This window comes from Taudactylus pleione, unplaced genomic scaffold (assembly GCF_031769625.1).
Source record: "Taudactylus pleione unplaced genomic scaffold, aTauple2 ptg001346l, whole genome shotgun sequence".
NCBI lineage: Eukaryota > Metazoa > Chordata > Amphibia > Anura > Myobatrachidae > Taudactylus > Taudactylus pleione.
Window position 1 is genome coordinate 550,828 of NW_028285746.1, and position 26,297 is coordinate 577,124.

A 26,297-nucleotide genomic window follows, 5' to 3' on the forward strand; every position below is an offset into this window, starting at 1 on the left:
ATATATATATATATATATATATACATATACATACACACAATATATTTCTTTATTAATTTAAATGTAGATATAGATAGAATCTATTATTTATTTATTTTTTTAATTGAACTAATCTAATATGTTAACATATAATAAAAACACAACACATGCTTTTTTTGTCCAAATTATTTAAAAAATAAAATTGACCTTCTAATGCGGGTGATAGCCTCCGCTATCATTTGGACAGCCGTCCCCCCACCGTGTCCAGCTCCCTCCGAAGTACATCTCTCCATATCTCCTGTGGCTCATCTGAAATGTATACAATAAAAAAAAGGTTATACTTTAAAACGTTGTTAGTAAATTGTAACAGTTTAAAACATCACCCACCCACCATAGCCATGGAATGGATGTTTTTGGTGTATCCCTTCGCTGGCTAATAGTGCACAGTGTAGTACATAGGCTACTGTGGTTAATGCTGCTTTCAGATGGCATTAGCTGCAGGTGTGAGAGGTGGGTGCGGTGCAATGCCTGCTGCCGTGCAGGTGTACGTCTGTTACTTACCTTGCGTCGCACCCTCTCACCTTCAGGCCGTGTGTTGAGCAGACGGTCCTGGAACCTCCAAATAGAACACGGACACGATGACCTAGAGGGAAGGAGACGAGGTGAGTACCGTCCTTCCTCACGTTGACCGACGCGCCCTACCGAACCGGGGGATAAATTCAGGTTTTAAGTGAAGATCATCATTGGCACTTTTGGCCTCAGATCCCGAATTTTCACCTATCGGTACTCACGCACCAGGTGAAGATCCGTCCTTGCACCGGGTTGCAAGGTTCACCGTCCGCCCAGAAGGAAGGAGAGATAGATAGTGACAAACAAACAGGGAGAGACAGTACACACAGATATTCCTCACCGTGTCCACTCTTGCTCTTCGTCCGCTCACTCGCCTACAGGTCCCTGTAAGGAGATACACAACACAGCCGTGCAGGGCCTAAACCTATGTCAAGCAACTACACATACTAAACGGCATCACCCTCAACCTACGGTGTGTGTAGTGCGACAGATATAACAACAACTAAACTTTTGCCCTGCACGGAACACCAATCACAGACCAAATATACAAGAGCAAAACACGGTACCATCTCTTTAAATGTCTGCTACCTACCTATCCAGAGCTGGCCAGCTCCTCTTCTCGGTGACTGGGGAAACCACTACCTCATGGGTGGAAGCCGTACAGCTCTCCACCACTGCTCACACCTCTCATCCGCCTCTCTGTTAGCGCTGCAGCTAATGGGCTCAGGGCCCTGGGCCTAACGCCCAGGGTCTTACCTGCGGCTCAGGCCTAGGTGCCTGCCAAACGGTGGGCTCTGGTAGTGGTCTGGGCCTAATGCCTAGACCACATTTTTTGGGGCTCAGGCCTATTTGCCTGCCTGTCTGTGGGGCTCGCCTAGCGGACTGGGCCTAATGCCCAGACCACCTTATATGGTGGGTGGCTCGGGCAGTTGCCCGCCTACTTTATTATATAGTGACCTGGGCCTAGTACCCAGGCCACTTACACCTACTAATGGGGCAATCCTTTCATGGGGCCTAATGCCCGCTATAGTGCCCGGGCCTTGTGCCCGCCTAATTACCCACGGGCCTAGTGCCCGACAACGCTCCACGGGCCTAACGCCCGACAATCCTGGCGGTCTAGGGAGGGGGTATATGGTGGGCCTCACGGAGGGCCTACCTGCTATGGTCCTCAGCCGCATTCTTCGGCCGCTGGCCCGTCCTGGCCAGCGGCGCCGCCTCTTCTTCTCTTCTTCCAGCCAGCGCCGCTTGTCTTCTCTCTTGACAGCGGTGTCTTCTGGCCTCTTCCGCGGCCGCCGCCCCTGTTGACGCGCCGAACTTCTGCTCTTCGGGAGGTCTTCTCTCCTCCCTCTCCGCTGCCGAACTGACTTTTCACGCTCGGCGCCATCTAATACAAGACGGCGCGAGTGGGCGGGACTATGACGTGGCGAGCCACGATTGGCTCATCGCGTCCGCCTCTGATTGGCTGCTGGCCCGCGAGCCAAGTTTGGCTCGCGGCCAGAGCCAAACGCCGGCCGCACTGAACGCCGCGCCCAATGCCTGACCGGTGCTGGGAGCAGGTACTCTCTCCCAGCGCCGGCTACCCGCCGCTTCTTGGCTGCCGGGCACCAAGCTCCGCTGAGCTTGCGCCCGGAGCCAAGCTTCTCCCGGCGCCACAGTACCGCCGGCACTGGTGAAATGGACCAGGCGGTCCCTTCACCAGGTGCCCGCGGTGTCTGCACCGACGCTAGGGACATTACTGTCCCAGCGCCGGCAACGGATGTGTCCCGCAGAGGACACATCCCCTCTGCCTGCCCCTGCACCTCGGCTGATGCTGGGATCAAACACGTGATCCCAGCACAGCCTTCCACACAGGGGCCAAAATCTGGAATACATTGCATTCTGGCTATTGGAACATTTGGCATCAACGCTTACACCATAGAAACAAATGGGTGATTCGGCTGGCAGCGGCAATGGAGGGATCAGAGCAGGTATTGTAGATGAAATAGTGTCTACCATATGTGTCTCAATGTACCTTCAGCCACAGGTATGTCTTCGCCAGAGCCCGGTCCCTCTAGGGAAGATGCGGCCCAATTGGAACTCCCCGAGGAGTGGTGGGAGGAGGCGGGTTCAGAGGAGTGTCGGGAGGAGTGGTGGGAGGAGGCGGTTTCAGGGGAGTGGTGGGAGGAGGCGGGTTCAAGGGAGTGTGGGGAGGAGTGGTTGGAGTAGGTGGATTCAGGGGAGTGCTTGGAGGAGGCAGGTTCAGGGGAGTCTGGGGAGAAGTGGTGGGAGTAGGTGGGTTCATGGGAGTGGTGGGAGGAGGCGGGTTCAGGGGAGTGTGGGGAGGAGTGATGGGCGGAGGCGGGTTCAGGGAAGTGTGGGGAGGAGTGGTGGGAGGAATTTTTAGAGGACGGTGGGGTTCATCCATGTCGATGTTGTCGTCGACATAATCCTATGAGATAATGAAATTTAAAAAATAAATAAATTAGTAGTTACCAAAGTTCACATTAATGACTTTGCATACATAAATGGTGTATATATATATATATATATATATATATAGTGTCTTTCTATTTTTCTCTCTATCTATATCCTGTGTCAGGGTGTGCAGAATTCTACATGAAGAAAATATGGTATATCTTGATCTCCCAGGTTTAGCAGAGCAAAGGCATGTGCAATGTCCTCATCTAAATTAGAAATTTGATGGCTGTTGATTACATACAGACACCTGTGTCATCCTGGTTTAATAAATGCAGAGACACTAGGGAAACTGAAGCCTGACATAGTGGGCCTGCTTCTAGGCACAGGGGTGACTATTATTTGTGGTCCTGGATCTGCGAGTCCACTGAAGAAATATTGTTGTATTGTTAGACTTTGTGTGTAATTTTTCCTTTGAAAATTACATATCCTGTGTACTTGCCTGTGGTGAACAAACAAAGCTAGTGTTGTATTTGACCCTGTCAATGTCATTCTTGTCAAAACTTTATATATATATAAATTAGGGATGAGCGGGTTCGGTTCCCTGAGAACCGAACCCACCCGAACTTCGGGGATTTGGGGCAATCCGAGCCCAAGCTCGGATCTCCCTGTCTGCCCCGGATCCCTCTCCTGAGGCAAAACCTTGAGATCTGCTGTCGGATCCCGAGGTTTTGCCTCGAGCGGCCATTTAAAAAAAATACCTTTGCCTTTAATGGGCAAAGTGCTGATTGGCTGACAGAGCCGTCTGTCACGGCTCTCAGCCAATCAGCATTATGGTGCTCATTTGCATGTAGCACGGACTCATGAGATCCGTGCCACATGCATCTGTGTGATTGACAGTGACACAGAGCACAGATGGGTCAGCGAGACCCGTCTGTGCTGCTGTGTATTTCAATGACACAGATGCACGCACGGACCAGGAGATCCGTGCTACTTGCATCTGTGTCATTGACACAGAGCACTGACGGGTCCGTGAGACCCGTCTGTGCTGCTGTGGTAAAAAAAAAAAACCTGTGTAAAAAAAGAAAAAAATGGCGTGCACCCCCCCAAAAAAGAGCAACCAGCCCCGGGCATTAGTGACCCAGTGCTGGGTGTGCTTAAATACAGGGGACAAACGACATAGGGGTACCCTGTACTTAAGTACAACCAGCACCGGGCTAGTCAGAACCAGCGCTGGTTGCCAAAATACGGGTGACAAACGACGTAGGGGTCCCCCGTATTCTGCGCAACCAGCTCTGGGCTCTGATCCGGTCCTGGTTTTGGAAATACAGGGGAAAAAAATGAGTAGGGTTCCCCTGTATGTTCCAGAACCAGCACTGGACTTTTTCTAGCGGGGGGCTGATGCCACAGCCAGGGGAGCCCTTTCACCGGGCCCCCCAGCTGCAGCATCAGCCCTGACCGCTAGGCAGCCCAGACCGGGATACCTGGAGAGCTGGGGACCCCCCCAATAAAGGGGTCCCCCTCTCCAGGGCACCCCAGGCCCAGGCTGATAACCCGGGGCTATCCCCGCCACCCCTGGTGGCGGTGGGTGGCGGGTTGATAGTGTGGTGTGGTGTAAATAAAGAATATCAAACATTGTCTTTACAAGTAGAACTGTAAGTCCCAGCAAGACTGCCCCGCATGCTGGTACTTGGTGAACCACAAGTACCAGCATGCTGGGCATTAAGGGCCCACTAGTACCTGTAGTTCACCTGTAAAAAAATGTTTAAAAAAAACACAGGACACACACACCGTGACAGTATAAGTTTATTAAACATACATACACACACACACACATACACATGTACACATAAGGTTACCATGCGGCCGGCGGTATTTCATACCAATTCCCTGGCAAAGGCCCTGGACCTGATGACCGAACAATAGCCTACTACAAGATGTTTCAAGGCAAATTGGCACCTATGATGTTAAACGCTTTTAACAATGTCTCCGCAGAATCCAAATTCTCTAAACAGTTGTTGGAAGCACACATTTCAGTAATTCCTAAAGCAGGTAAGGACCCCTCCCTGTGCTCAAGCTACAGACCCATCTCGTTATTAAACGTGGATCTTAAGCTAACAGCCAATAGGTTAAACCTCCTCCTTCCCCAACTGATCCACAGCGACCAAGTTGGATTTGTTAAGGGTCGTGAGGCACGTGATAACACCATGAAAGTCCTCAGCTTAGTCCATTTTGCTACTTCGCAGACGAAGACCCCAATTGTCTTACTCTCAACCGACGCAGAAAAAGCGTTTGATAGGGTTAATTGGTCTTTTATGAGGCTTGTGCACGTGGGACTTGGTCCTCTCGCCCTTCATCGGATCTTAACCCTATATTCCTGTCCTTCAGCCAGGGTGAGAATCCATGCTGAACTATCTGGCAACAATGGCACGTGACAGAGTTGCTAGTTGTCTCCTTTGGTATTTATTCTTTGCATGGAGGGCATTAGCACGATCTATACAAGCTAACCCCCATATTTCTGGGATTATGGCAGGAGACAGAGAACACAAACTTGCCCTATTCGCAGATGACCTACTGGCCATTATATCCCATCCAGTGACGTCTCTGCCTCACTTGATGCGTGAATTTAAACACTTTGGACGACTATAGAATTTTAAGATTAATTTCTCAAAAACTTGGGCCTTAAATTTATCCGCTCACTCCTCTATAATTGCTGGACTACAATCTGCATTCCCTTTCCCTTGGCACCCCTTCCATATCACCTACTTAGGGGTTAAAATCACTAAAAACTTGTCACAACTTTTTACTACCAATATCTCCCCCATCCTCTCCTCCGTCCGATTGGACTACTACCACTGGAATTTGAAGCACCCTTCTTGGTTGGGGAAAATCAATGTGGTTAAAAAAATTTCCTTTTTTTATTTTTTTTTAATTTGTTCATTTTTGTTATCTATATGTATATATCTGTTTCGATATATCTACATATTTATGTGATTTTCAGTTTCTCAACTACTGCCGGTATAATAGGCTACGATGTATCCCCCTGCCTTATTGACAATTATTCTCCTCATTTCTCGACTATTTCTATGTTACAGGCTTTAACAAATCCCTAACGAAAAAAAAACACAAAAAGGGGGCGCTATACAACTAAATGGAGCAATAATATTAATAAATAATGGGCGTGTTATAATATTGAATAATACCTTTAAATTAGCCTTAGAGATTGCTACTACCAATAGAGGAGCTGACCCTCTTGTAACAGAAACAACAAAAACACAAAAGAGGAGCGCTATCTCAATAAGGACATATGGAACACAATTGTGAGCACTAAATCGTGGAAAAAGGACTAAAAAATCCACTTTGGTAAAAAGGTTTTAGGACCAATTTAATATGGAAAATAGTTGACCCAAAGGAAGGCACAGAAATAAAATTAGGTAGAGTATACAATTAAAAAATAATAATAAAAGAATATACAATGAATAGAAAAACACCTCAAAAAAAGGAATAAATAATTAAATAGAATAAAAACTGGAAAAATACATACAAGTCAATGTAAACACATGTATATTAAAAATTAGAACTGCCAATACATTAGTGGAAAGATCAACCCTGTTTATCCTTTATTGTCAGAACCGTATTGATATGAGACACTGTTGCCAAATCACATCATTAGTATCAAACACTGTTGCCAGTTCATGTTGACAGTGTCATTAAGGAAAGAATAGGGGAAATAACCTCCTCCAGTCTTATACTTATATTGCTGAACCTCAGAGTACTGGTTGAATTTATGAGTATGCACTGGCCAGTCATAGGAGGATTTAAAGAGGCATCAATCTATTTGCACAGAGACCTCTTTAATAATAAACAGTAATTTGTATTTTGTAAGGAAATTAAATAAATACAATTTCCCAATAGGACACCAGTGATTGAATCTCCTCTTGTATGTGTCACTATGAGAGAGATGATCCAACCTTCCAAACACAGTCTGAATAGACCGGAGATAAAGACACAGTACGGAGAGATTGTTTGCAGCATGTATCTAGATCAAATCACATCCTGTGAATAAAGATCTATCTCTACCACTAAGACTCATGTGGTACCTTTCCAATCTGGTTCAGTTCGTCCTGCCTTGTGGGGTTAGTCCAAAACGAGTGCATTCGTGACCACGGCCGTATGTCCCTTGGTGAAACAGGCGTCCAGCAGCATTGAAGTTCACGTCGGTGCCGACGGGGACTCAGACCCTTCCATATGACTAGAGGAGTTATCCCGGTATTCATGCAGATTTAGTCACATCTAGGTACTCCTCCTCTCTCCCTTCTCGCTAGCCACTCTCATCTGGTCCGATGGGAGCACCCTGCAATACTCTAGTATCATCAAGGTGCACGGCGGTTAACATTTTACACGGACTGCAGAAGTGGCGTTTCTTCTTTCCAAGTTGTTAATGCTGTCATTCGGACCCCCCTCCACTGTATGTTCACTGCCTATGGGCACACATTCAGATTTGGGGCTTGTTATACAGCAATACAACTTTCTATTTATCTCTAATATAGACGCACACCACCAGAGCGTATGGTAAAAGGAAATTCCTTCCTTACATTTTTTTGCTGGCTCAAATTATGATTCAACTCAGTTTGTCTTTTCCTGCAATGTAAGGGGTTAATAAGCTGCACTCTGGTGAGCAGCTCGGTAAAGGTAAAAGTGTGTATTATGGGTACAGCCTAATAGGCTGGGAACAAGCACTATAAAAGGGTGTTAATATATAGGATAATATGTATGCAAGTAGAAAATAAAATAGAGTAATAAAATAGCAATAATAAGGGGGGTGGAAATAGAAGAAAAAAAAATACAAAGTAAAAATAAAATAACGAAAACGACAAGTAGTTTCCAAACTTAGCAACAGGCAGTCAGCAAATGTAAAAGTAGTGGTTAATGACCATATACATGTGGGTAATGTTTAAGGCCTTTTTGGACTGATTGGTGCAGCGATGGGAGGACAGAAACCTCCCGTGGAGCAGAAGGGCATTCTGGATTGAGGATGCTTTACCCTGGTAGAGGTGGGAATGTCCCTAACTGACCCTACCTGTGGATGCTGCTCCTCTTCTTGCCGTGACTCCCAGTGGTGTGTGGCAGTGACCCGGTCGGTGTGGCCGCGGCGGTATGTGATGACGTCAGGCGTCGGCTTCGTTCCTAATGGGGTCTTACCTCCTCCAGCTAGTACTCACTTAACATACCACCTTTATTTGTGTCTCATGTCCTATGTTTATAGAGATTTGCAAATTGATTTATATCATTAATTTTCTACTTCAGGGTCCATAGGGGGTCCACAGGGTTGACCTTGGGGTATAGCTGGATCTGGAACCACGGGCACCACGCAGTTAAAGCTTTCACTGCTCCCAGGATGCACTTGGGTCCATCCTCCTCTATACCCCGAGCCACAGGCACCTCAGTTTTAGTTGGTGCCCGGCCGGAGTCAGGTCACCCTGTCGCAGTGGGGCTGTTTATGGCAGCCCCTAAGCTTTATTTTTAAGAAGATAGAATATTTATTGTTTTATTTTTTACTCTTCTGAGCGGCAGCATCAGACTGTCCAGTTGGACGTCCACGCTGCCGCTCCAACAACCCCGCTGGCGCTGCGACGCCAGTACTGATCTGGGGATCTGAGCGGGACCCCGGAGTCAGTACTAGCGTGGCTCCGGGACCTCCCACTGACTGCTGCCGGGCTCACGGGGATTCAGGTAAGCCACGTGTAGCGCTGTCAGCACTGCACGCAGGGGAAATGCAGTCTCTAGCTGCCGGTCTCTGGGGACAGACCGGCGGCGCTAGTAGCGGCGGCGGGCTCCTCCTCTGCAGGCATACCCCGCGCGTCTGCTGGACCACCAGGGAATAATGGCTGGAGGGGAACCAGCATCCCTGGGGTTAATTACTAGCCAGGGGAGGCAGCCTTCCATGGTTTAGCGGCTCCTCCCCTCAGCTCAGCGCGCCTTCTCTCACGTGTGCTGGCGTCGCTGAGCTGTTCTTCATGCGGCCACTCCTCCTCAGAGCTCTCCGGCGGCCATCTTCTAGGCTGTAACGCAGACTCCCAGGCGGTGCATGGACCGGTCCCCCTGTGTACCTCTCCTCTGCAAAGGGACAGTGTACGCAGCGCTATAGCCCTCCCAGACACTGAATCTGGGAGGTTGATTGTAGCGGAAGGTGCGCTGAGTCAAATCCTTACTGCATTGTATGTGACTTTTGCTAGTGCTGCTGTCTGTGACTTATTTCTAACTTACTGTCAGCTTGTACCTATCCCTTTCCTTTTCCATACGGCCCAGCAGGTGTGTGGGGGAAGGGCTTTTTTTCTGTGGACCTCGCTTGTATAAATCAAGTATTTGCGAGGTCGGTCACATACAGTTGTGTGCTGCACAGTTCCATATTGTGGGCTGTTTGTGTTGCATACTGTGAGTGCGGAGGTGTTTTCACCATATTCCCTCTGGTGATATGTTTTCATTAAGTATTTACTGTATCATGTCTGATGAGAAGACTGAGCACTCCGGAGCTCCTGTGCTGTTTTCCTGCAGACGCTGTGCTGCTGGAGTTGATAGGGGGGATCTATCTCAGGATGGTCTGTACGGGCGGTGCCAGCTGGTGCCTGGCTCCTCTATGCCCCCTATTTCACAGGATCCTCCTTGGGCGATGTTTTCCCAGGTGTTGGCATCTATTGCGGACCGTTTAGCGGTGCCGGCTGCGGTGCCTGTTAGGGCGTTGCCCCAGCCTAACATCCCCCATTCCCCGGGTATTCCACATTTATTGCAGTCTCCCCCCGGGTCTCAAACTGTGGGTCCTTATGCCGGGGTGCCTGTGTATGTCCAGTCCCCCCCTGTGACTCAGCAGTCGATGGTGCCTTTTCAGGGTTATCCTCATGCAGCGCCTCCACCTTGGGTGGATGTACTCTCCAGCTCTGTGCAGAGTCTGGCGGCCTCATCCTGTTTTTCAGTCTATGTTGCAGAGTGATTTGCCCCCTAAGGCGCCCAAGCGTCAGGTTGTGAGTTCTCTAACAGGGCAGCTGTCGGACTCGGATGTGTCTTCAGATGATGGAGAACTTCATGAAGACACTGACTCTGACGCCGCGGCCCAGGAGATGGAGACTAAGTCCTCCATTAATGTGCCGGCATTGGTTAAGGTGGTGCGCGCTATCCTTCATATAGAGGATGATGCGCCGGCCCCGAAATCTAAGTACCCTAACTTTAAAAAAGCTAAGGTTGCGTCGAGTGTCTTTCCCTTGTCTGACCAGTTGACGGATCATATGGCGGGGGCCTGGCAGTTGCCCAGTAAGAGATTGCAACCACAAAAGAGGTTGGCATCGAATTATCCTTTTCCTGAAGCGCATTGCAGGAAGTGGGAGACTCCACCGGCTGTGGATTCCCACGTCACCCGCTTGATTAAGAGCGCTACGCTCCCATTACCGTCTATTTCCTCTTTGAAGAATCCCACAGACAGAAAGGTCGAGATATGTTTGAAATCCATTTACTCCCTTTCAGGGGCGGTGGCGCACCCGTTCATGGCCATCTCATGTGTGGCTAAGGCCATTGAGAGCTGGGCTAACTGTTTGGAGGATACTTTTCCAGAGGATGCTCCGGAGATCCAGAGAGCGTTAATTGGACAAATGAGGGATGCCGCTTCCTATGTAGGGGAAGCTTCATTGGATGCTAGTCTGCTGACCTCTAGGGTGTCGGCTGCGGCTGTGTCTGCTCATCGGTCCTTGTGGCTGAGGTCTTGGTGTGCAGATGCGGACTCTAAAAAGGGTCTGGAGGCATTGCCTTTTAATGGTGAGTTACTATTTGGTCCGGACTTGGACAAAATAGTGGATACCTTGGCTAAATCCAAGTCGGCCTTCCTTCATTCGGGTTCAGCGCTGGCTAAGGTTCAGAGCTCTGCCTTTCGGGTTCAGGGTAAGGCCAAGGGTCAGTCCTTCCCGAGGCATTCGGCGACCAAGGCCGCACCCAAGCCCAAGAAGCAGGCTTGGAGTGCTCGGCGTCCTTCTTCCAAGCAGGAGGATAAACCTGCTGCCTGATGGGATGGGCCTCTCTCTGGGGGACCCCAGAGTGGGAGGCCGACTTCTCCAATTCACCCAGTGTTGGCACAGTACCACCACGGATGCCTGGGTTCGAGAAGTAGTCTCTCAGAGGTACGCCCTGTCTTTTCAGTTCAGGCGGCCCCACCAGTTTTTTTGCACGAGTCCTTCTCTGGACCAGACCAAAGCTGTCTAGATTCAGGTGGCTATAGAATCCTTGCTACATGCAGGGGTCATTTTTCCAGTTCCGCAGTCTCAGTGCGGGACGGGGTACTATTCTACTCTGTTTCTGGTGCAGAAACCCAATGGTTCTCAACGCCCTATCCTGAATTTTAAGTTTCTGAACAAATACCTCAGGGTTCCCAGGTTCAGGATGGAAACGTTACGTTCCATCATTCTAGCGATGGAACCAGGGGATTACATGGTCTCCCTCGATATCCAGGACGCCTATCTCCATGTGCCCATAGCACCGACACATCAGCGGTATCTGAGGTTTGCTATTCTGAACCGTCACTACCAGTTTCGGGCGTTGCCTTTCGGCCTTGCCACGGCTCCGAGGGTGTTCACCAAGGTGATGGCAGTTATGGCTGCCCACCGTCGGGGTCAGGGTATACGGCTGTTGCCGTACCTGGATGATCTTCTGCTGCTGGCGAGCTCCCCGGAGGTGCTTCTTCGACATCTCCACCTGACCATTGCTTGTCTTCAAGCACACGGGTGGTTGATAAATTGGAAGAAGTCCTCTCTTGTCCCATCACAACGGATGGTCCATCTGGGAGCACTTCTGGATTCTTGTCAACAAAGGATTTTCTTGACTCCGGAAAAAGTGTCCTCCTTACAACTGAGAATACACAGTTGTCTGAGCAGTGGCAGGGTGTCGGTCCATTCAGCAATGAGAGTCCTGGGGTCCATGGTGTCGGCATTCGACATGGTAGAATTTGCCCAGTTCCATTCCAGACCCCTGCAGGGGCAGATTCTATAGGAGTGGAATGGGTTACCTCACCAGATCCAATCCCAGATGCTGGTTTTGTCCCCGGAAGTGCGCCGGTCTCTGGCGTGGTGGCTTCAGTCAGCTCATCTCGTCCAGGGTCTCCCCTTTTGGATCCCGGACTGGGTTCTGCTTACGACAGATGCCAGTCTCCGGGGTTGGGGGGCAGTGACAGGCTCTTTGTCTCTTCAGGGCCGTTGGTTGGCAGAGGAAGCCGCCCTTCCCATAAACATTCTAGAGCTGCGGGCGGTGTACCGTGCTCTACTGTCGTCATGCACCGTTCTTCACGGAAGAGCAGTTCAGGTGCAATCAGACAACGCTACCACGGTAGCTTACATAAATCACCAGGGAGGGACTTTAAGTCGCGCTGCGATGTCGGAGGTGTCTCAGATCCTGGCTTGGGCGGAGTGCCACCTTCCAGCAATCTCGGCAGTCTACATCCCGGGAGTCCTCAACTGGGAGGCAGACTTCCTCAGCTGTCACTACGTGCATCCAGGGGAGTGGTCGCTTCACCCAGAGGTGTTTCAACTTCTCGTGGACAAATGGGGACTGCCGGAGTTGGACCTGATCACCTCCCGTCACAACTGCAAGTTGCCCGTGTACAACTCAAGGACAAGAGATGCAGGCGCAATCCTAGTGGATGCGCTGTCCGTGACATGAACGTTTCACCTGGCGTACCTGATCCCTCCGATCTCCCTGCTCCCTCGGGTACTCAGAAAGATCAAACAGGACGAGGGCACGTTTCTGCTGGTGACTCCAGCGTGGCCCAGACGTCCTTGGTACTCCGATCTCAGGAGCTTGTCCGTAGACGCTCCGTTCCTTCTACCTCAGCATCGGGACCTGCTGTCTCAGGGGCCCTGCCTTTACCCGGATCTGGGTCGGCTGTCTTTGACGGCATGGCTCTTGAGAGAGCCGTCTTAAGGTCCCGGGGTTTTTCTACCTCTGTCATCGGTACCATGCTGAGGGCACGTTAGCCTGCCTCTGCATGGATTTACCACAGAGTGTGGCACACTTACTTTCAGTGGTGTGAGTCCAGAAACTTTGATCCTCAAGTGTTCAGGGTTTCTAGGATTTTGGCATTTCTGCAGTCAGGTCTTGACCTGGGCTTATGTCTTGCTTCCCTGAAGGTTCACGTGTTGGCTTTGTCTGTTTGGTTCCAACAACGGATCGCTACCCTGCCTGATGTTCACACCTTTTTCCAAGGTGTGCTTAGGATTCAACCTCCCTTTGTGCCTCCATGGGACTTGGCGTGGTTCTTCGGGTCCTGCAGGGACCTCCCTTTGAGCCTCTTGAGTCCGTTGACCTCTAGTGGTTAACACTGAAAACTGTGTTTCTCCTGGCAATTGTTTCAGCCAGGAGGGTATCCGAGTTGGGGGCACTTTCCTGTAGTCCCCCCTTCCTAATTTTTCACCAGGACAGGGCCGTGCTTCGCACTCATCCTGAGTTTTTGCCTAAAGTAGTCTCTAAGTTCCATATCAATCAGGAACTTGTGGTGCCAGCTTTTCAATCTCCTGAGCTTACAGCTGGTGAGGCTTCGTTGGATGATGTCCGTGCTCTCAGAGTTTATGTTGATCGGACGGCTTCTGTAAGAAAGTCCGATTCCTTGTTTGTCCTCTTTGGTTTTCATAAGAGGGGTTGGCCTGCCAACAAACAAACGTTAGTCCGTTGGCTTTGTTCTGTTATTAGGGAGGCTTATATACAGGAACGTTTACCTGTTCCAGCCTCTGTTAAGGCTCATTCCACTCGGTCTGTTGGTTCTTCTTGGGCTGCTAGACGTGGTGCCTCCGCTGTTCAGCTGTGCAAGGCAGCCACTTGGTCTTCCATTCAGACATTTTTGAGGTTTTATGCGTTTGACACCTTTGCCTCTCAGGATGCATCCTTCGGGCGCAGGATTCTCCTTTCTGCTCAGGAGCGTCCCCGCCCTTAGTTGAACTGCTTTGGGACATCCCCAAGGTCAACCCTGTGGACCCCCTATGGACCCTGAAGTAGAAAACAAGAGATATGGTAAGAACTTACCTTTGTTATCTCTGTTTCTACGAAGTCCATAGGGTCCACAGGGCGCCCGCCCTGACGCACCTGGCTTCAAATGGGCTGTGTGGCTGGTCACCGGTCTTCCGTCTCCCATTTCTGTGAGTATGGTTTCTTGTGTGTTCCAGTCTTCCTTCTCTCTGTTTAGTCTCCTCCTCCGGCCTCGGCTGCTTACCAACTGAGGTGCCTGTGGCTCGGGGGCGGGGTATAGAGGAGGACGGACCCAAGTGCATCCTGGGAGCAGTGAAAGCTTTAACTGCATGGTGCCCGTGGATCCAGATCCAGCTATACCCCAAGGTCAACCCTGTGGACCCTATGGACTTCGTAGAAACAGAGATAACAAAGGTAAGTTCTTACCATATCTCTTGTTTTTTCTCATATACCACTATAAATTATCGGCTAATAATTATAGGCTTTCTTTGGAAAGATCTAAACTGCTTCAGACACCATATTATAGGTGTTATGCATTTTCTATGTGTCATTTTGGGACAATAGATGACGATTGCCATAATTTGCATTAGTGAGAGCTTTCTGTGTATAATATGTGACTTAATATATTCTGCATGTTTCTGTTTTGTCAATGATTATATATGAAAAGTTACGGTTTATACTCTGCATACTACATTGTTTCTACTTGTAATACAGTTATGGAAATACAGGATGGTTCCAGCGCTTTCTATGATCTATCCTATAAATTTGTTTGATGGTGTTTTCTATGTATTCAGAGATATGCTAAAAACAGAATGGCAATATCGTATAAAACCGTCAAAATTTTTTATTTTTTAAGAAAAATAAATACACTCACCATTTACCGGTGGGTGGTAGGCGTTGGACACAATTTTCACCATGGTCCTGCGGTGGTTGCAAAATGCAGCGTAGATCTCGATACCTTTGGGTCACTCCATAGATGGGGGTAAACGCATATGTCAAGCTTCCATAGTGCAAATCAGTAAACCCAATACAAGGTCCTACAAGGTTAAGTAGTATACTCACCTTGAATGGGGGGTGATGGAAGCCTTGCACATATGACAAGCTATGGAAGCTTGTCATATGTTTTCCCCCCATCTATGGAGTGACCCAAAGGTATCCAGAACTACGTTGCATTTTGCAACCACCGCAGGACCACGGTGAAAATTGTGTCCAACGCCTATCATCCACCGGTAAATGGTGAGTGCGTTTATTTTTCTTAAAAATTACAACTTTTTTTTTACGGTATTATACGATATTGCCATTCTGTTTTTTACATATCTCTGAATACATTGAGAACACCATCAAACAAATTTATAGGATAGATCATAGAAAGCGCTGGAACCATCCTCTATTTCCATAACTGTCTTTTGGGGGGCATTGTTGAAAGGCTCCTACCGTTCCAAGCTGCACATCTGGATCTACCATTGGATCTAACAGGGAAATTGGCGCCAGTCTCACGCATCCCTATTCTACTTGTAATACGACAACAAGTCTTCAATTACCATTACAGTGTAAACTATGAATTTAAAGGGATATGAATACTCCTGAATCTTTGCTCTAATATTTTCACCGATATTGGGAGCTTGTGTTTCAATAGCCCACAACCCACATCGACCAGCATTTATAAAAGGTGTTGATATTCTGTTAAATGTATTAAGAATGCTACAATTTGCCACTACACCATGTGGCAAAGGGGTGTGTTTCTTTTGCTTGAGGATTGTATTCACCAGGCTATATATGCTTGGTGATCTGTGGTTTCATTTCATTTTAAAGGAATATTAGAAGTTATGTTTTATTTCAACTAATCTGCATATATTATAAGATGTCCCCTGCTAAGGTTTCTTCCTTTCATTTATACCCCTGTGAATTCCTTTTTTAGGACCCTCGTGGGAGTTTTACATTTTTGATAAGCCCTCAAGAAACAGTAAGATGCCTTTTGGAGATCAAAGAATCTTGTTACCAGTACTTCTCTTGTTGCTGTGCCTTAATAGAAGTTGGGGGAGAACTGGGAAGAAATTAGAAGAAGAAATTAGTCCAAGGGAATTGTTTCCCTAGCCTTCCTGATTGGCAGAAACTAATTTATCCTCTGTCTGTCTGTGTGATTGTGGATGCTATACTATTGATCTTCAGTCTATTCTTGCAAAATACTTACCAAAATTAAACTTACTAATCAAAATTATACTGAGACCATTTTGGATTGACAGCAATGTAGTCCAAAGCTATTGGTAGGTGCCAAAAAGTCCCTTTGAAATGGATGAATTGAGCCATCTTGGAGAAACAGTCCAAGACCACCAAAATGGCATTGTATTCCTTGGATGAGGGAAGCAGGGGTGTATCTAGGGGTTGGGGCGCCCCTGGCAAAGTACAGAACTGGCGCCCCTGCGCACCCCCCCATGTAGGAACTCATGCACTGCTACTGATAAGCACTGATTCTGGCAGGGACTGATTACAGAAAACGGGGTCTGACAGGCCGTAAGATATTGACATCAAATGAAATATTCTGTGTCTCTACAATTCTTGCTCCTAACCTCCCTCCGGTTCCAGGCTATTTACTTACCTTACTTAGCATCTTTTGGATGCTTCCCCCCTGGCTGTGGCAGTGGTCTGGGCTCCTCTCCTCAATACTTCTTGGTGGTGCGGCGTGTGTGACGTCACGCGCACTGTGCCATGGTACAAAAAAAAACAACTATATTGCACCGGCCGCAGCGCACAGTTTTGCAGAGCTCAACCAGCGAATGCTCTCGGCAGCCGGCCCAGCCAGTTTGAGACAGCCCAGGGGCACCTGCAAAGGTCCGCCTCAGCGGGAACTCTCCTGAGTTCCCACTGGCCCAATCTGCCCCCGGCAGCATCGTAGACCTTGATAAATAAAACTGGCTGCAGGTGACACTGCCATGTGGCGTCGGCGCCCCCCCCTTTGGCCGGCGCCCCTGGCGAGTGCCATCCTGGCCAATAGGAAGATACGCCCTTGGAGGGAAGGTCCGTAACAAAGTCCATAAAAAAATGTGGGTCTATGGTTTGTCTGGATTGGATAGCTGGCATAACGTTTCCCTGAGACTTTGCCCACGTTAGCTTGTCCTAAATAAGCTAAAACAAAACCTTCTATAGTTTTGGAGAGTGTTGATCCCTCCTGGGTGGCGAGACCTTTTGAATATCACGGTCTTTTCTCCCTGTGACACACGCTACCCGATTCCTGTTGACACTCGAGTCTCATTACCTCAGCCTCCTTTCTGAATCTTCTCTTATTATTTATCATTAGCCAGTAAACAATCTCCTACTCCCAAACACAAGATTGCTTGGCAGATGGATTTGGGCAGGTCCATGATGATGAGTCCTCGTGGTCCACAATTAGGGAAAGCATGTTGAAATCCCTCCTTTTTATTACTATCAAAGAGAATTCCTATAAAGTTTTTTAGGAGGGGGTAGTTTGGCCCATCTTATCTGTATCGGAGAGGGCGTGGTGAACTAGGTTCTCACATACACATCTTATGGACCTTCCCTAAAATTGCTATCTTCTCAACATAGCTACTCTCTTTTGTCTAATTTAACCCCAGTTTCCATTTCTAAAGATCCAGGTTCCTTCTTCTGTGCCTACCTATTGCGGACCTGTCCGGTTATGAGTTTTACAGATTCTTATAGCAGCCAGGTGCCTTCTAACCAGTCATTGTCAAAAGGTCAACCCCCCCACCTCCCTCTCTACAAAAAGTACACAATAAAATATGGCATCTCGTGACCATGGGCACAACGTCTGCGTCCAAGAATAGTGCCTTTTTCAAAACTATTGGTACTTGTTGATCGGTTTGTGCAATATGCACCTATGAAAATACATCTGCTCTCCTTTATTTTCATGCAGCGCTTGGTCCCTGTGTCTCTTTACCTATGTCAGGTGCCTCTTCTGTCTATAAACAAAGATAATCTCACAGACGCTAAAGATATTCGATAAACCAGTAGCTGTATGGACGTGTGTTAAGCCTCCAGTTTTATCCACCAGCATTACGGTAATAAAAATCTAACTGACTCTTTCTGTGGACTTCAAGAATAAACTATGACATATTTTAATAGCACATATTCAATCTTCAGGCAATAATAAATGACATAGATACAATGTTTATAAGCAGCAGATATGCTGCTGTAGAATATTCAGATTTATATATTACGGTATCTCTTTATGAGAAGTGGTCAATTGGCCGATTCAAAGTTGTACACTATTGCTGCCACAGATTTTTACAGCTGAGGATGTGTGAAAATATGCTAATGGAATAGCTTCTGGGTCTTGTACTGAGATGTCCACTGGAACTATCTCAGCTGTCCGCAACTGCGTACACGTACGCAGCATCGGACGCAGATCGTGCAAACATCGACTCCTTGAGTGAGTCTATGGTCACTCAGAATGGATGCCATAACTGAGACACCGGAGCCATGCTTCTTGCATATGAGATGGAGGATGCAGGATGTGACCCGCCTTAGGTTTTAGCCGACAGTCCCTGTTGCGTCCAATAAATGCTTCCTGCCTGTCAATCACACTGCGAATAAAGGACTTGCAGTGTGCGACTACAGTAATGTACCTTGACACATGTGCAATGCGACTCGGAAGCATGTGCAGTGGCAAAAAATCGCTCCATCGGTGAAAACATTGGCATTGTGCGCAGCTCTGAATCAGGCCCACTATTCTATAGGTGTATGCAAAGAGGCAATATCAAGAATGATTGTAAATGATGTTCAGCAATGAAGATGGGAGAAAAGTTACCAGTCCTAGTGCCAGGTAGTCCCATAAGCAAAGAAGATCCTAAACAGATAATCTGCTCCTATCTTAATCTGGATACAAATCCCAATTAGCTCCCTAATACGTTTCCTTGTGGCAAAACCCATAGGTTTGTCAGAGGTGTCTCTTCTGTCTATAGCTTGTCTGAACTCTGGAATCGCATGCTCATTCCATGGCCTTAGTTTGGTCACTGTAGTTCATGCACACTCCTAGTATGACTTTCAGAAGTTAAATACAGATGTATGCTCTTACGGAATCGGTATGTGATGCCGGGGGCTGATTAGCCGCCGGATCTAATACCGATGCCAGAAGACCGAAGGCTCTACATCCCGACTGAGGCTGGTAAGGACCCTAACCCCCCCTCCCCTTAACCCGCCCTTAGAGGTGCCTAACCCTAACCTCCTCCTGGTGGTGCCTAAACCTATCCTGCCCTTGTGCAAAAGAGGCTCTGTGGAAGCTGAGTCACGCAGGACCTGGTGTGCCCAGAAGGGTTGTTTGGCGCGACTGCAGCAATAGTGTATGAGGACACACATTAAATCTGAAGGTCTGCAGATAAAGCACATCTTGTTTGTTTCATTTCAAAGCCATTGTGGTGGTGAATAGAGGCCAAAATATGAAAATTCTGTCAATGTCCCAATATTTATGCACCTGAGTGTATGTGTGCCAGAACATAAATGTGTTATGTGTTACATTTTGTGTTACTTCTTGGATGCCAGGGAAGCAATAAAACCGTTACATGTTTTATAGCAGATGATGAACACAGGCACTGTGGCATGTTTGTTTTTTTACTTGGACATTATACAAAACAAAATGATAATTTGTATCTAACAACATCTGTTTTGTCTTAGGTTACTTTCCGGTGTTAAAAAGCTATTCATCTTTCATTTAAATGATGGCAAAGTCACTGTGAGGAATGACATCGTTGTAACACATATGACACATGTATGTTAGCAATCTAACTTTGTAACCTATTTCATTTCTGTTAGATAATTTTAATTATTGTGGTAAAATTTAATTGTTTATTTAAAAAAGGCATACAAAAACAAACCCTCTTATAATGCTGGCCAATATATCTTGTGTGCATCGGCCAATGTGTACCAGCGATACGTCGGTGAACAACGTCGTTCACAGACCTATTGCATCGGCTGTGCTGCACAGCCGATGCCAAATTAATCTGCTGTGTGCACAGATGGTCAGCTGACCGCCCGTACACTTGCAGCCGCGTGGAGGGGTGCGGGACCCGCAGCCAGAAGACAGATGCTGGTTGTCCAGTTTGTATGAACAACCATCATCTGCAGATCTCTCGATCTACAGATATATCTGTAAGGTGTGTCGCCATCTTAGGTTGTGTTTCGCTAAAGCTGGGTACACACTGAACAGACTTGTAAGTCGAGCCCAAACCAACGGATTGCACTCATCCCGCACACACCAATAGAGGCACCACTGTATCACAACTGGGCTCTGAGACTACCTCTGATGAGGTCAGAAACCGAGAGGTTTCGGATACTGTAGGAGAATGATGGGGAAAATAGACTAAGTCTCCCAATTGCTGTCAAACCCAGATTTGGCGAGACCTGCTCAGAGGCACGGAGTCATAACCCACTTGGTGGTTTTCTCCAGTGACCCCTCCAATCAGGATATGGTTTTTGCTGCACCAAGTGAGCAGGTCGCGGCCCTCTGGACAGGTACCTGGGAGTGACGGAAGACTAGAACTATATACAGAACCTAACTGACACAGGGAACACTAAGAATAACACTAATGAACGGAAACAGGATTTGTACTGAAGACATGGATGAAGTACACAAGGATGTGTATTTTGTACACAAGGCGTGGCTCCGCACAAACTGGCAGGCGACGTTAGGATTCGTACACAGGAAAGTGTATTTTGTACACAGAGGTGCGGCTCCGGCCGCACTGGCAGCTGAATTGGAGACTAGTACACAGGGACATGTATTTTGTACACAGAGTTGCGGCTCCGGACGCACTGGCAGATGACTGGGATTTGTACTCAGGGATGTCACTTGAGACACACAGGACAAACCAGTAACTTGTATGGAACACAGGAACGCAATGCACAGCGGGTGCAACTTGAGACACACAAGACGAACTCGTAGTTAACACATGGTAGAATGCACAGAGATCCAAGGAAAGCACAGGTAACCAGGAACACCGAGGAAGGTAATATAGCCTCTGGAACACGAGCCGGTTGTCACCAGGAATGACTATGTGCAGTCATACGGTGATGTTGAACAGCAACTTCCTGTTGCAGGAGTCGGACCTAAATACACCTTGTCAGCTGGTCATTGGATCAGGAGATCAACTGGGAGACTTGCAAGGCTGCCATTGGAGGAAACCAGTCAGGTGAGATGAACCAACATGGCTGCACCCATGCCTGCTAACACAGGAGTCAGGATGTATGCATGGAAGACCTACCGGACCCCGGGAGAATACTCAGCCATAACCCACCACTACCACTGGTGCCTGAACGCCTCTGATCCTAAAGACAGCAGTTCAGCGGTGAGTAAAGGCCGATCCCAGGCCAGATCCTGACACACTGTCACCAACATCAGACCCCCGGGGTCGTATCTACTTCTAGACACAGCACGGCATTACCGCAACACCACTGCGCTGGGCACACCACTAGGCAGCAGCAGTCAGCACCCACCATTGACTGACTCCCCGCGCAGACCCCACGTGGCGGCACCACATCTGCCAGCAGGCAACCTTGACTTTACACTGGAGTGGCAGAGAAGCACCAACCAGCCACCTACCCCAGTACACCTACCGGTAGGTAAGCATCCCTCCTAACACCAGTGCCGGATCCTGCCAACTGGGGGTGCTCCAGCACTTACATTAAGGCTACTCCCTGTTCCTAAGTCTGTAGACCATAGGTCCAGCAGGGGTAACGTGCCGGTCATTGAACCGCACGGCAAGGAGCCCCCTGAAAGGGTCTACCCACTTCCCTACCGAGGAGTGCACCTGACCTCACCCCGTCCACAGGGGTGAATACATTCCAATTCATAAGATAAGGCCATGTCCATCTGGCACTGATTCATAGTACCATCCTAGAGAAGCATTGTGTCTCCTCCAATAAAAGAGGACTGGCTCCAGTTAATTTGTGTTGCTTTTCATTTTCACATGATTTTGTCACTTATACAATAACTTACCACACTGACATATTCAACATAATTTACCACATAGCCATCCCCCCTCCCACATTCCCCCCTCCCTGCCCTCTTTCTCCATCCCATCTTGCACCGACAATCAGGAACGCACATACCATCTTAGTTATTCATGTCGTGCCCCCCTCCCCGCGGCTGGCGCTGCAAGTTTACGGGCGGTCAGCTGATATATCTGACTCTAGATATATTGGGCATTAGCTGTGCAGCACAGCTGATATGTCTGTGAATGACGTGGTTCATAGACATATCGCTGGTACGCACTGGCCGACAGGCACCCAATATATAAGTCAATGAATACTTTTACTGGGGGAGAGATCTTGAAATCAGGAAAAAAGGTAGACTTAATTTTCATTTTAGAAGGATCATATGGTAATTGATCAGGAGGATCTGGTCCATCATCTCCCGATTCCAATTCCTCCAGTATGTTCAAAGCCAATTGATTCTCACAATTAAGAGATATGGGAGTAGTGACTGCATTTCTTCTCTGAATTACTATTACATAGTCGTTCTTGATTACAGAAGAATTTCATTAGTAATATTTTCCGTGTGAATAGTTGCAGATCTTTTTCACATTCAATTCTGTCTGATTAGTACTGGGGTGAAAAAGAGAGTCCTTTACTTAATAAAGAAATGTCGGTGTGTACCCAGCTTAAGAAATGTTCACACGGTGCAACGTGATAATAGGAAAATACTACAGCTAGAAACTATCTGTCTAGCATACCCTGTCCTTTAAATCAATCTGTGTTATATCAGAGCCATATATATAAATATATGGGAACATGGATCTGAGTGTATAAGTGACACTGCTAAATCACAAGTATACACTTTTGATAAGTCTCTAATCCCTATAATTACCAGAACAATTACCAGAACTACGAATTTTCAACTAATATATTTGTATATTAATATTTGTGGCATATATCCCTACATGTGCGTATACTGACACTAATTAAACTATATAGATATAGGAGGGGGATAGTTAATTTTATTGCTCTGGACTTGTCTGAGGTTTCTGCTGCCTATAGGGACAAAATAATATACTATATATATATATATATATATACCCTTATATTTGTTGATGTACCCTAGGGAACCTTATGGGTGACTACGTTATAAGCACCCAAATACTATACATACTAAGGTTTTACTGATGTGTGTCAGCGTAATTTTTAGTGTATCAGTTTTCTAAACTTTCACCACTTCTGATTCTTTCTATTTGTTTTTAATATTTCACTGAACAAGGTTTTAAATGAATTATTAATTAAAGGTTAGATTTTATTTGAATATTATTCTGTTAGTGCGCCATCGTAGGACAATCTTTTTTCTTTCCTCTGATATTCATATATATAGGTTTTCCATATTGTCTGTGGCAGCCCCCCCGCTCTGTAATTTTTGATTTGGACATATTGAATAGGTGTTTATTGATTTATTACTCGTTAGTGCAATCGTTCCCCTTTTCCCTGATTTGAAACATGTTCCAACGGTAAACCAAGGCATCTATCCTGGCATAGAAGAAATCAGTGTCAAGTGCCTGAAGCCAGGACATGATGGCTTTCTGAGCTTCACTGTCTGTTGTGAATTGCCTTCCACCCTGATGCTTCTTCAATTGTCCAAAGAGATGGCTGAATGTGGCCTGGTGTTATTGTGGTGTTATTGTGCAGCAATACAACGACTGTTCGCAGCAACCCAGGTCAGTTGCGCCATATTGCTCTCCACAACTGGTTCAATGTTTCACAATAACGGACAGCATTCACAGTATCACAGAAAAAAAGAAAAAGTTTCCCTCCAGCACACTGTAAAAAACAGCAAAAAGGCTTGAATACTGCATGATAATAGAAATTCAGAGGTCTTTGTTGCATATATTTGCAAATACATGGCTAAGCGCCGGGCCGCATCCCTAACGCTACAAAATAATAACACCCACTCTGGGTCATAATTGTATACTGTTGTGCTATATGATAATAGCACATACATAAATTTATTTAAGTTGAGAGCCAACTCACCTAGGAGGTACACCAGAAACCACAAAATAGCACTAGAGGAACCCACACATCCTCCCAATGCTGGTCCCATCCATGCCTCTCAGAACAGCAATACAAAATAGTGGCTGCTCATAGCAACCTAATGGTTTTTCACAAGTGCTTGTAGAGGGAGGAGTTTACTCTGGATTACAGAAGAAAAGAATATAGTTTCCCTCGAGCACACTGCGAAAAACAAATCCCATCAGGAGTCAGAATCCCATCTCAGCTGCAACGGTAAGTGTTAGGGTTAGGCATTAAGGGGATGGTTAGGCTGCAGGATGGGAGGGTTAGTGTTAGGCTACAGTGGGGGTGTAGGTTAAGGCTGCGGGAGGGGAGGGTTAGGCTGTGGGAAAGGTGGGTTAGGGTTGAATTCTACTTACCTGCATGCGTCTGGATTTCCAACCTTCGGGATTCCGACGCTGGGATTCTGAATATGACAGATGGACTTTCTTTTTCCTGACAGGCCAGTAAAGTCCTAATCATCTCATATGTGGTTCCATGATTTAAAATGTCAATCACATAGGATATTTCTTCCATGGCAAGCCAATGATGTCCTCACATTGGCTGGATTCCTATATGAACTCTGTAATAAGTGACGCAAGGCTCTACTGTCTTTTAAAACGCAAAGGCCCAAATAATACGATAGTTGCCTAAAGAAGGATAGGAAAGGCAGAGCACTTAGCAGGAAAATCTGGCAAATTACTTTCAATATTCAGGTTGTGTGCTCCTCCCGCAACTGGACTGCTGTTTGCCAGTGTGAGCTTATTATAAGAAACTTTGTAAAATATAAGTCTCTGAGAAGTTTAAGTTTATTGCATACAAGATGAAACAAAATTAATAAAAAGATTTTTCAACCCTGTGCCTTTCAAAATTTGCAGCATCAAACCTTTAACTCTTTTGACATTTAAATAGATTAAATTAAATGACATTTAAATAAAATAAAAAAACAGCGCTACATAAATGCTGAAAAAAACAATGAAAAAGTAAAATGACACTATTTCACTATAATTCTCTTCCAATGTTTTATCTTGTTGTGACCTGCAAAGGTGGAGGTTCTTTTACGCTCCGTCTCCTTTGATAAAACCAGACTAACAATAACATAATAATTCTTACTGGTGTGCACGTAAAGGTTTCTTTATCCTGTCAGTCTACACAGTGAAAAGCACTTTAAAAATATTAGAAAGGCACTTACATTCCTTTCATGTCATGCACTCCAATCAAAGTTTATTTTGTTCAATTCTGCTGTACTTGACTTGTAATATATGTAGAAATGCCAAATTCTTTATGTGGCAAGAATTTATATACACATATTAAAACAAACAAACATGTCCATAAAAAACAGGTACGTCCATAAAATAACAAATGAGATGGTTTAGTCCAAACAAGTATAAAGGAGTGAAAACCAGAGTCCCAGGGAGAAATGTAAAAATGTGCTGCTAGTCTCCGTACTGCAGATCAAGGGTGAATCGACGGTAAGCGCAGCGTGTCCACACTGGTGAGTTTCTGAGATGTCCACCTTTAAAGTATGCGGCCTCTCAACACGTTTTGCAGAGTCCTTTTTCAAGATGTGCTGCATTGCTAATGGGACCGAGCTTTTCAACTGGAATCTGCCGATCATGTGATCTCTCTCTGCCAATTATTCTGCCTAGAAACCAGCTCCTATTTACTAGTCCCTGGAGTTCCTACAGATACATTTAAAACATATAGTAGCAAATAATAGCGAATAGCTGATACATTTATGCACAAACATATGACTATGAATGCTGTTTCTTTACCAATGTATGTACCTAAAGCCTATCACCATATGGCAGTGTTATCTGCCACATACAAATGGAACACAATGTAACAATAAAACATATGTTCTGTTTACAAGCATGTAATAAGCTATTCATAATAATATAATACAGGTAAAAATTAAAATCAAACTATTCTCTTTGTTTCTAAAAGCTCATAATAAGCCAGAGAGAAAAAGAGAAGAGAAAAAGAAACGCCAATTAGTAAATTGTGTATATATACCTTTATGCTTTGAGCAATTAAAGAAAATATAAGCATTATATGTGGAACAAGGTAGTTATTTCATATAAACCATTTGGATTCAAAATCCACATTCAATCCGTTAGGTACTGTATCAGAGTTCTAAGATAATATATTGTATTAATTTCTAATCTTGCAAGAGATGCCTCTAAATTCTTTGTTCTCCAATTGTTTTTTGCATAATTTCATTGCAAAGAAACCTTTAAGCTCTTTAATATTACAACATCTCTCCTTAAACTGCAAGGAAAGATTGTGTTAACAATACCCTTTTTTTATATTTCTCACTTGCTCAACTATTTGCTCCTTGAGCATTCTCCCTGCTATTC

The 26,297-nt window shown here is 46.3% G+C and overlaps 1 protein-coding gene across 1 annotated transcript in view; it reads left to right on the top strand.

The window, feature by feature from the left end:
* Nucleotides 1–26,297, top strand: part of LOC148443036 (solute carrier family 15 member 1-like) — a 160,415-nt gene that overhangs the window by 4,711 nt on the left and 129,407 nt on the right. Inside the window, exon 4 of the mRNA XM_088463341.1 lies at nucleotides 4,939–4,995. Within this exon, the coding sequence (XP_088319467.1) occupies nucleotides 4,939–4,995 (57 nt within the window). The remainder of the gene's footprint in view (nucleotides 1–4,938; nucleotides 4,996–26,297) is intronic.